The 12,070-nt window shown below is 38.4% G+C and overlaps 1 protein-coding gene across 1 annotated transcript in view; it reads right to left on the reverse strand.

Annotated features, from left to right (window-relative positions):
* Positions 1–2,090: 2,090 nt before the first annotated feature.
* The window catches only part of BMX (BMX non-receptor tyrosine kinase), a 29,032-nt gene continuing 19,052 nt past the window's right edge, over positions 2,091–12,070 (reverse strand). The window contains exons 9-17 of the mRNA XM_037377935.1: positions 11,415–11,494; positions 10,649–10,776; positions 10,159–10,233; positions 9,250–9,421; positions 8,118–8,334; positions 6,318–6,382; positions 5,276–5,394; positions 3,169–3,326; positions 2,091–2,165 (exon numbers count right to left, since the gene is read on the reverse strand). Of these exons, the coding sequence (XP_037233832.1) occupies positions 2,091–2,165; positions 3,169–3,326; positions 5,276–5,394; positions 6,318–6,382; positions 8,118–8,334; positions 9,250–9,421; positions 10,159–10,233; positions 10,649–10,776; positions 11,415–11,494 (1,089 nt within the window). The remainder of the gene's footprint in view (positions 2,166–3,168; positions 3,327–5,275; positions 5,395–6,317; positions 6,383–8,117; positions 8,335–9,249; positions 9,422–10,158; positions 10,234–10,648; positions 10,777–11,414; positions 11,495–12,070) is intronic.

Consider the following 12,070-nt stretch of genomic DNA (forward strand, 5'->3'; position numbering starts at 1 on the left):
CGGTTCAAAATGGTAGGCAGATGATTCTGATCAACTGCAAACTAGAAAGGAATGTAAAGGAATGAAAATAATTTTTCTTTAAGTTGCCTAACCACACCACATATCCCATTGCCATAACATCCCCAAACCTTAGTACTTTAGCTGAACTTTTAAGATAAATAATTCAAATAATGTGGTCTTCCCACTTACTGTGCAATAACAGAAAAAGGGAAAGGCAAAGCTGGAAACTGTCAAATAATGCAATTATTCATGCCAGCCATCTTCAGATCTGTTATTGAGATTAACATTTCCATTAAGGCAAAGCTTTTATTTCAAAGCAATTAATTTTAAAAGCTGTGCTGTGAATCAAAAACAACAAAAAACCCACACCACCATTCAGAATTATCAACTCATAAAGCCATTAAAAAATATAGCAGGATGTTTGAAGAACAGAAATAAAAAGACAATGTTTATATTAAAAAAAATTAACTGCATGCATTAGCCCCAACAATACCTCCCTCCCTCTGTGCTGGGGGGTGGTCCACCCATCCTCCTCTTCACCCTCGTCTCATATTTTATCTGTCAGCATTCCTTCCTGACCCTTCCTCTGGATCACACACCTTGGCACAGCTTGATGTACAGGCAGCATCATACCATGTCCTACGCCTCCCTCATGTGCAGCCTCCCATGGCCCCCCAGGCCTGTGTAGATCCCCACAGTCATTTGCATGACCCCAAACGATGCTTCCCCTCAAACGTGCACAGCTCCCCATACAGACAGGGATGCATTATTCTTCCAATGCAGGGACTAGGCAACACCAGCAAGCACAGGCGCTGGAGCTTCTGGCTGGCCAGAGACCTTCATTTCTTCCCCTCTCCCCACATTTGCACTCTACATTTTTAATGCCTTAGGTTCAGGTGAGCTCAAACTGGAGCTTCAGAGATGTCCATGCTAGGGCTGGGCCAGCTCTACTGGGGAAAGGGCAAGCAGACATCACTTGGACACTTAGAGGCATCACACATGGAACTAGCTCAAATACAAGGAGAGAGGAGAGGGTTTTCTCAGACCTTATTTTAATTTAAATCCCTTTTATTTCCTACATATTAGATCAGAATTTTACAAATGTCAGTGTCTAAGTTTAGACACCTCTGCTATAGTTAAGTAGCTTCAGATGTGTTTGGTATCTCTAGACTTACTGCAGTTAGTCCTAATTTGTGTGATGCTATGCACATTTGAAAACTGGGTGTTCTTATTTAAACATTAACATAAGGAGCTGAATTCCAGCTCCTCAGTACTAAAATATTTGGATAAGCAATTATATTAATAGCATTTTCAGTTCTCTTCAAATGTTTGCTTTCCAGATTTTATAGAGATCAGCAAATTTACCATTTACTATTGCAATGACTATGAATTTCTGCATAAAACTTTTTTGCTCTATCTTTATCTGTAGCAGTAAGCAGTAACACTTTAGTTAACACCTCATAAATTGCTAAGTTGCAAATATCTTAGATATTTAGCTTAGAAAAAATTCCAAATCAAATCTATACCCTTAGGGCCAAAACTAAAGTCAATAGTACTGGTAAGCAAACTGATGTAATATTTTACCAGTAGTAATTTCAAGGTAATTGAAAGCAAGACTATAACTATTTGTGCTACTGTCACTTGTAGCAGTTCTAAATTTGGCTGCAGGCATCAGCTTCAAGTGATTACAAAGAAAAACATGTTCAGATAAATTATGATAACCAGAAAACCTAACAAGCATACATTTCCCTCTTTACATTTCCATTTAAGGCTAAATAATGACAGCTTGGAAGTACTGTGGTACACAATTGGTATACATATCTCAGTGTCTGAGAAGTCTTTTGAGACAATGCTAACAAAATTAATTATATTCTTCCACAGTATCCTTCAAAATTCTGTCACCCACAGAGTGTCACAAAGGCTTTCTCCACATGCTTCTTGGTCAACTCCCTGATTAAATGAGAAGAACACGAATATATACAGAATAATAGGGGTGTCTAATGTCAGGCAGGTTTCAGATTTAGCTCTTGTGCAGAAGACAGGTGATATGGAACCAGTGTGCACAGTCATCTGTTTCTGAATCTTCCTTTTCAAGCTCTGTTATCTTCTCTCAGTGCCTCAAAAAATGATAAGAGCTGATAAAAGGCAGGGCGCTTTTCTGGTAGCTAAATGAAGCAAAGATGATGGGTATGGTTATTTAAGTTTGAAGTCATTCAGGAACTGTAATTTGCATTAGTTTTTTTTGTATTTAGCATGCAGAAATTAGTAGAGGCAGTGATGATTGTGAGGCAAAGAAAATTAAAGTTACTTTTTCTATCTATCTTATCATATGATAGTTTGATCTTCTTTCTTTGCATTAACATGTCCTCAAATACAAGTTATTTTTCTCTGACAATTATATTAAAATAAACCCCCAAACATAACTGTCATTTCATGGTATCACCAATAATATATCCAACAGTTCTTTGTTGTTGGTGAGAAACAAGTCATGCTCCACAGACAGGTTACTAAATTTTAGATGAAGAGGAACAATAAATCAGGATAATTCTTGGCACAGAAGATGCAGTTCTCTCAAGATAAAATGAGCATCATCAGCATTTGACTTATAATTCCTAGAAGACTCACAGATAGGGTAACACATCCCTCTCATTCTAAAGGTGGGATTATTTCACACAACTTTTGCTAGCTAAAAAGGTAGAGGTCTCATCCATGTTTGCTGTTTAAGATCTCTGTATAGGAAAGCAGATATCTTTTATTCTGTGGTGACTGACATAAAAAGGATGAATGACAATGGAGAGGTACCAGTAATGGTCCTGTCATCATGGAAGAAATTTAGACAATTAGTTTAGTTCAGCACCCAAATTTGAAACCATAAATATTAGGTGAGAAGAATCTCATCCTGTATATTTTGTCAATTTGTTGAAGGGTATTTTACGGTTATTTGCTTAAATACATGGTTCTGAAAAGAAGGGAGCCAACCTTCCTTTATGCCCTGTTTCCTGTACTAACAATGTCCTGAACTAGACTGCTGTATAGAATGTACTACATACAAGCAATGGCTTTTATAAGGGATATTTTCCACTATGAGCACTAATACAGCTATCAACAGGGACTCGTAGCGACTCCTGTTTTTTTCTTTTTCCAGTTTGTGTGTGCAGATATAAATACCTCATGCCAGCAGTTGTACATTATCTGGTAGATGATGTCTGAAACTAGTTGTGGTCTATAAAGTCTGTATCCTTGAGAAACTTTCTCAATCACCTGCATGTCATCATAAAGCTCATAGGGCTGCTTTCCCAAAGTGAACACTTCCCACATTAAGATACCTGCAGAAATATTTGCAACAATAGAAGACAAGAAATGAAACTCAATACATGCAAGATAAACCTTTTTTCCTGGAATAAGACATATATGCAACATATAACCTATCAAACTCCTCACAGAGAATATTGTCCAAAGGGAAGCACAGAGATGACTGACAAGCGTCATTCTGTACCCAAATGTAAACCAACACCTACTGCAGAAGAAGGGAAATTCTGATGATAAAGTTAGTTATAAATATATTTAATGTGGACAATGATGGAGAAAGTCCAAGACATAGCTATCCATGGACTGATTTTTTTTCACGAAATATATACAGACATCCCCTTATATAAGTATGTGTGAGAGAGGGAAGGAAAAACAAAATGACGGTTATAGGTATCTACGTTTTTAGAGAATAATAAGATTTTTACTGTTTTTTTTAAGTGAGTGGGACATATACTCCTCTGGTGTCAGAAAGATTTCTGAACAGTTTATAGTGTCATCTACACATACCTATAAAGACTGGGTTATACTGAAGCAACAGAAACACTGGATAATATCATAATCATTAATTCATCATGATAGCTTTGCAAGAAACAATTTTTGTTGTAACTGAACATATGTGATAATCATGCCAACCATAAAGTAAAAAAAAATACTGTGAAATATTTATTTCACAATAATACATAATTCTGGCAGTAGTGGTTGGTTTTGAGAAAGAAATTAATTGTATCTTTGACTTCCCTCCAGCTTGAAGACTGGAGCATTGTAGCATCACAGCGGGATCAGAATAAAATGGTACCTGAATCCCAGCTTTCCCCGATGAGAACATTAAAAAACAAGATTATTTTTTCTCTGACTTCTGCTTTTGGGATAGGAATACATCAGTTCAGTTCTTTAACCCTTTAAAGACTCATCAGTTAAAAACAACCAAACAAGAACTGATGGATCCCACTCTTCCCTTGCTTCCACTACATCAATGGATAGTGTTAAAATGAGAAAAGAACTTCTAAGGAAAAATAATGTTCCTCACTGAAGTTAATGCCAATATTGAAGTTAACAACAATAAAGCCTGGAGCCAGAATTTCATCAATAAGAGCAAAAAGAAAATGTATCACTAGAAAATCCAACTTCTGATTTAATCATATATGTTATGAACAACTTGTAAAGGGCATAAATTAGCTGCTCTCTGGCAGAGTCGTTAATATTGGGAGACTAGCTGAAGTTAAAGATAAGAAGCCCAGCAACTGGAAACACTTCCGTCTGCTTTATTCACCACTGTTCAATGTCAAGAGCAGTGCATTGCCAATCTTTCATCATCTTGACAGCTGCCAAAATTTTCCTACTGGAGGAGCAAACCCATGTACGTGGAATTTAAGCCTGTTCACAAAAGGCTTGCTTTCCTTTGACACCTTTTGCAGACTTTTAGAAACACTGAACACACTCCGTGGATTTGTAAATCATATCTTGAAAACCACGGAAGGAGAAGTTCAAATGTTTGAAATTCCTGGGTAGAAAGTGATCTGCAAGCACATCTTATTCTTGCTGAGATACCAGTTCCAGCTCACACTGACTCTCTTCCACAAGTGGCTTATGCATAGAGTCTACTCTGACCTCCACGACTAACTGAAAAGCTCTTTTGACCTGGGCAGCGCTGATTTATGGTCTAGATACGCCAAAGATACCATCTGATCTCCACTGCCAACAGTTTAATTTTCCATATTAAACATATACATAGCAAATGGGGAGCAGGCAGAGTTTCTATGTACCTAAAAGGAAAACTGTAGGGCTAAAATAATTCAGAGAGGATAGGGTTTGGATGCATAAAAACACTAGGTAAGAACGCAAGCTATAACTCCTTTTTACATTCCTTCAGTGTGTAAATCTCTAGCATTTCTGTTTAGTAAGCTGAGGTAATCCAAACGTAAAGGCATATATGCATGCATATTTATATGTCAAATTCCATACATACCAAAGGACCATACATCTGACTTGCTGCTAAATTTCGCATAATGAAAAACTTCTGGTGCTGACCACTTCACCAGAAACTTGGTTCCTAGTGAACTTACATACAGGTCATCCAGAACATACCTACAAGGCAAGAACTTGGTTGTGACCGAGTTACAGTGAAATACTATTTACTGTTTCTTCCTTGTACATCACAAAGTTCCTAAGAAAAGCCTTGGCAGAATCCCAGATTCCCAAAGGATGCCCGATAGAGGCATTAGCTATAATCTACAGAATAGATCATTGCTATCAGCTTAGAGAAATAATGCAGAATCATAGAAATGCCTGTTGTAAGCCCAGCCTCCAGCTCAAATAGAATTACTCCCAACACGTCAGCCACAGCTCTCTGTAGCCAAGTCTTAGAAGCCTCCAAAGGTTGCAATCTCATAGTCTGCCTGACTGGCATGTTTTGCTGTTCCACCGCCTTCCTGGGGAAAAAGCCGCCTTCTGTTACTGTCCAGCTGGAACTTCCCGAGCTACGGTATGTGGCCGATATCTACTGTTATATCATCTGGCACTGATAAGACTTATGTGTCTCCATCAGCTTTGTAGCTGTAAGTAGCTATAGGCAGTTTGTAGATCTCCTCTTAGCCTCCTCTTCACCAGATTAAGCAGCCTGCTCCCTCAGCCTCTTCTCAGAGGACATGTTCTCTAGGCTCCTCATCCTCTCCAACTTCTCTCCATTGAGGCTGCTGATTAAGACGTTTGGCCCTCAAATTAGGTGAAAATCTTGCACCCAAGGTAAACACTGAGGTTTCTTTAACAAACACGACTAGTGAAATCTCTCAGCTGTGATTGGCCTTTAATCCTTATTTTTTTGAGGCAGCAGAATGAATTTATTCCAACCCCATAATGGCTTATGATCATTAATGGACAGGAGACACAAAGAGCTACATCACACCGTGTGGCTTATCTTTCCTAAGAGCCAAATGCTAGATGATCAATGCCAGTAAACTATATGTACACTAACATCATAGCGTCACAAGGCACCCCATTCTTTTGCTTACCTGGTCATCCCAAAGTCAGATACTTTCACAGTAAGATTGCTGTCAACCAAACAGTTCCTAGCAGCCTTCAGTAGAGAAATGAGAAAAGACATGAGTAGAAAAAATGCAAAGAGGAGCAAATAACATCATGTCTTGGTAATTTGCTAATAATAATTTCTGTCCTCTAACATTTCAATGAATAATGACATTCTTTGATTGAAGAAATTACGTTTGGAACTGTAAGGGAACAGTAAGTAGCTTTCTTATTTGTTTGTGGTTTGTTTTTTTTTTACTATTGACTGAAAAACATTTTTTACCATTATTCTAGCTTTACAAAGAAGGGCATTGAGCGATGAGGAAACAGAATTGAGAAACCCACATTCCCTTACAAAAACAGCAACAGAGCCAGAAACTAAACCCTGTCTTTCAAATGGTGTTCTACTCTAGGGTCCTTTTCAGTAGTCTCAGAATTTACGGAGGCATCAAAAAGTGAAAAACATTGATTGGATTATTCCCAATGCACTATAAACAAAGTGGAGCAATGAAAGGTGATTTAAATAGCTTGATTTATGAAAAGTTCAATATAAACCTAGTTCTGCCAGTGATCACTTGAGAACATTTATCTAAGGCTGTATTCTCTGCCTGCATGCTTATTCATTTTTGTGATACAGTTTGCATTTACAGTTTTCAACTTGAAATCAGGCTCAGCTTTTATTTCTGTTTTCCCATGGTGCACATCCAGTTTTCAGGAAACTGACTTTACATTTACAACTCAATTTCTGCTACTTAAGTTGTCTGATATTCCTGATTTTTGAATCAGGGTGTGAAAATTGCTGAGGTATGGATTTAACAACTTTGTTTACACATAAAGACAATTCTTTGAATTGTCAAATAATGTCATCAAGAAGACATTTAAAATGCTACCTGAGGACACTGCACCTCTATTGGAAAATAAAGCAAGTCTGTAACAGAAATTGTCACAAACCTTCCAACATTTTTTTGTCTACAGTTACAAAGCAAAATACTGCTACTGATTCTGAAGCACAGTGCACCAGAAATTTGGCCAGCTTAATTTTTAATATGCCAATGAAATAACAGCTTATTTCTCCAAAGAATGCCAGCAGTCTTGAAAGCTAAATTTTGTATAAACCTTAGGTACAAGTCCTTGAAAGGACTGGTCCCCTCATCAAAAGCAGCTTGAAATACTTGCTTGAAAACTGGCAGATAAATGTATTTAAAAGGGCTGGGCAGCTGCAGACTAGACTTTCAAGTTCTGTTCCTGCTAATAATACACCCAAATACATTCCAGTTTATCCTAGCAGGGTCTACACTTGTTTTAAAGAGAAATAGTCCCAATTAGATAAATCCTTAACTCATTAAAAATGATCTATAAGTGACCCAGATCCTTAATGTTACATCTCTTTCTTCTGGAGGACTACAGCATCATTGGACAGAACTCTTTACTTCAGTGGACTGATTTTACAATTGCACGTCTGTGCTGCCAGGTGGTCCACAAATCCTTGAGGCTAGAGCCCATACGTGCAGGCAGCACTGCATGCGGTGCTGTAGACCTGTCAGCTCAGCTCTGAGGCAAAGCAAACTAGCCTATGGGCAGTGCTGTTTTTCTTGTGGCGTTAGTGCTGCTCATCCAGACCTGCCTTGTACTGAGCCAGCTAAGAGTCTGTTCAGCAGACCACAATGTTTTTTAGGGTGAGTGCCAACAGAGCCAGGGGAGCTGTGGCTGATCCTGAGGGCAGGACTGCCTAGCGTTAGGTCATCTTCCCACCTTCCCTGTTCTACTTCTCCTGTGGCATAGCTTACCAAATCTCTGTGTATGAACTGACAGCTCTCCAGAAATGCCATAGCATCACAAACATCATAACATATTTCCAGAAGCTGAATGGGTTGTAGTTCCTTCCCATGACTCCTTAGGTAGCTAAGCAAACAGCCATTAGCCATGTATTCTGTCACTAGATAGATGGGATACAATTTTGAGCATACACCGTACAGTCTAACAAGTTTGGGATAATTAAATTTCCTGAAATAGAGAAAAAAAATTTAATGTAAGAATAAATGGAGATTATTGTGCATTTCTGTGTTATGTTCTTCAAATGTCAATACAACGTACTGAAAGAAATTACTGAAACTGGATACTGTCCCATCTTAGACTTCAAATATTCCTTTTCAAGGACTGAGTGTCCTTCTGCTCATTACTTTGAAAGTCGGTAATGATGACAATCAAAAGACGACTCAGTATTGATGAAACGGCAATGTTATAGTCAAAACCTGAAATAGGATTTAGCAGCGCAGATGTGCAGCCTTAATGTTGGGAGAAAATGGATCTGAGTTGGTGGGGTGGACCTTAGATCTTAAGGTTTTCTACTAAAACGGTGCTACAAAATTTTCAGATTCAGAATCCTGGTCATATCAGCTAGTTAACTGACAGGAATGTCATGCATTCCTTCAGGATATGAGATATCTAAAATATTATCGAATTTGTGTGCTTCAATTATCATCTCATGGAATTTCACTGGAAATTCTAACATCTTTACCTCTTCATAGTCAGAGTCTAAAACTTAAGTCTCATGTTCATGTTTCTGGCATTTCCTAGTTATTTCTCATTCCTATCTGCAGGATGGCAAGAACAGCTTTCTAACTGTTTCTGTATAAATGCTAATGAAGCATAGTTTTAAGTGACATATGTGGAACCTCTGAAGTTGTGGAAGAGATGTTAATTGAAAACTTTGTAAATGACCCTATTAATCTTTGTGAAGTTTTTTTGGTAATACTTCAACTACCCTATGTGTCTACCTATTTAGCCTGTGCCTAATGTACTAACCATTATTAATGCTATTTTTAAGAGGAAATTCTCTTTCCCGTATGTGCTATACATTACTGATTAATGTTTGGAGAGATCATTATTTCCAAATAATTAAGCAGTGCCATAGCTTACATCATGGTCTGAGCTTCTTCTATGAATTTATCTTCTGACATTGCTCCCTCTTTAATCATCTTTATGGCCACATCATATTTTCCCTTCCACTTTCCCAGATGCACCACTCCAAATTGACCACTTCCTAGCTCTCTCATCAGGACAATTTCTTCTCGTTTCAGCTCCCAAATTCCTAGTGGGACAAAACCAATTCTGTCAGAAAAAAAAAAAAAAAGAAAAAAAAAAGACAAATGCAGGTGTGGTATGCCCCATAGGCAATGCTGTTATTTTCTCAGGAAGGTTGCAGAACCATGCAGCACTGAAGCAACTTACCTGTCTCTTGGCTTTGTGTTTGAGTTATGGAAGGAGACCACACTTCCTACAAGTGTTGTTTGCTACTGCTGAGGTTTAAGCCTTATAAATAGATACGAGAAAGCTTTATGCATTAAATGATGATACATTTTTATATAGGAGATTGGAGGACAAGAATTACTGTGCCAGGTAATGTGGCAAAGGGAGAGAATGGCCATGACTCAGATATGCTGGGGAAGGAAACATGCAAAGTCTTGCACAGTTGATATAAGACCTGACTTAAAATGCCTTAAAACGGGTACAACATGGAAGTTGGTATAAAATACCTTTGCATTCACCTTGCCCTGGATGTAGACTAGGTGCACTTGTAGGGAGGGATACCCTACTACATAGAACCGTAAAGAACAAGAGGAAACTATGGAAGAAGCTAATGACTGAAAGACCTTCCTTCCCAAATTCTCACATTGCTTCCTGCATGGACAAGTGGAAATGGCCACCAAACAAAAATTCTGTAACCTCCTGCAAGCGTGAAGGCAGTAAGAGTCACAATTGTCTGGTTATTCTTTTCTCGACAGCCAAGACTGATACCAGTTTCAAAAAGGAAGGTTATCTTCATACCATTTCCTAATGAAGCTGTGGTTGGGACTTTATTTACTTGTGTAGACACTGCATGCCGGAGCCTTGTCACCATACCTACAAAGAAAACCTGTTAAAAGTCACAATATATGCATGAGTCTTCTGAAATCAAAGAAAATACAGGGAAATTAATACCTTCCTCTGCCTGCCATATTACAACCGCTCAGGTGATGAGAGATATTCAATATTCAGCAGCTGCTGCATCATGACACAAGACTGAAAATTTTCTGTGCTTAAGGGCTAGAGCATCAGAGGTATTGCAAGAAGAGGTGGTGCAACATAAAAAAGCACTGTACAGCAAAGGAAAGCAACTGTATTTGTTGTGAATAAGTTAGATCAAGTTCCACCCAAACTCTCCCAAAAGATGTTTCAGTATTTAGAGTTTTCAATATTGGAATAGATTCACTATAATGCTGAGAAGTCCAGAAGCCTAAGCCGAAATCAATCAAGTAGAAAGAGCATATAGGATTACCAGCTGAGTTGAGCTGATGGTAGTGTATAAGCTTGGGAATTGATCCAAAACAGTAGTTTTCAGTGAGGTAATACTTGTTCTGAGGGGTTTTATGCACATGGTAATGCTTGACTGTTCCTTTTCTACTTCTGAAAAACATCACAAAATGCAGTGCATGTCAAAGCCTTGCAAAGTACCTTCTAGCCCATGTATTAATAGATTAGTTAGTTGTTGAATGAACTGCAACACTCCAACTGGCCAAATAACAAAATATGTAGTAGATGTCACCAGGAAGACTGTTACATTTGCCTCAGTTTCCCCTTTAACATCTGCTGGTCATGTAGTACAGGCTCCTAGCACATTGGAGACTTCTGCTGCATACTCTAATGTAGTCTGATGGTTAGTGCTTGTCTCCCAACAGTTACATCTAGAGCAAATGACTCACATACTGCCCTTGCAATGGTTCTACATCTAATTTTGAACACTTTCCTTTCCCCTTGCTCTTGCCTTTGCCCTTCCTTTCCTTCTCTCTCATTCTTGAAACTCTGCTGTTCTCCTAGTTTATGTGCCTGTTACATGTCCATGCTTAGATGGGACGATTCTGGACCTCCTTTTCCCTGTTCATGAAGCCACTGTCATGCATGAATTCAAATAACTATATGGCCCGAATATACCCAAGGTTCACCTTCAACGCAATGTAGAGATTTTGTTGTTGACCGGTCACACATATCACACAGCGCACCCATAGCATGCTCATAGAAATGGTACACAGTCTTTGGATACTCACTCAGGAAGCTTGCTGAATACAGACACAATATACATTCCTGCTTGGCTAGATTTCCAAACCATAAAAGCACCTTCTTTTCCCTAATGAAAAAAACCCAAAAAGTTACAAGGAACAATGAGGTTGGGATTCATGTCATTGAACTTCAGGCTTTTACACCATAATGTCCACAAAGGAGAGGAAAAGATGAGACTCATCTGACTTCCTTTATGGACAAGATGAATTATGCATGAGAAATATTTATTTATTTCCACTAAAAAGAGGGTCTACGTAACTGGTTTTGGTGTCCCACTGTAAATGTTTAAAATTAGATGAGTTGTACCCAGCCCAGACATGAAGCAGTTAGTTTGCAGTGTTGTTTTGGTGCATAGATACAGATTTATAATTGGGGAGATGAGGAATTGTTAACCCCCATCTCCTGCCTCATGTCCCATCCAGAGGCAGTACACATTATAGGACCCAAATGCTGCCACATATGTCCCATCTAAATAAAAGCTCAATCCACCACACTCAGTTCCTTTACATAATGTTTTAGACTGATGTATTTTCTGTTGCCAAAGTATTTCTGAATTACTGAATAAGCAGTATTCACTGCATTTTATTATACTGAGACTATTTTTTGTCTTTATGTGGTACTCCAGTCCTAACTTTCACTATCC

Source organism: Falco rusticolus, chromosome 2 (assembly GCF_015220075.1).
Source record: "Falco rusticolus isolate bFalRus1 chromosome 2, bFalRus1.pri, whole genome shotgun sequence".
NCBI lineage: Eukaryota > Metazoa > Chordata > Aves > Falconiformes > Falconidae > Falco > Falco rusticolus.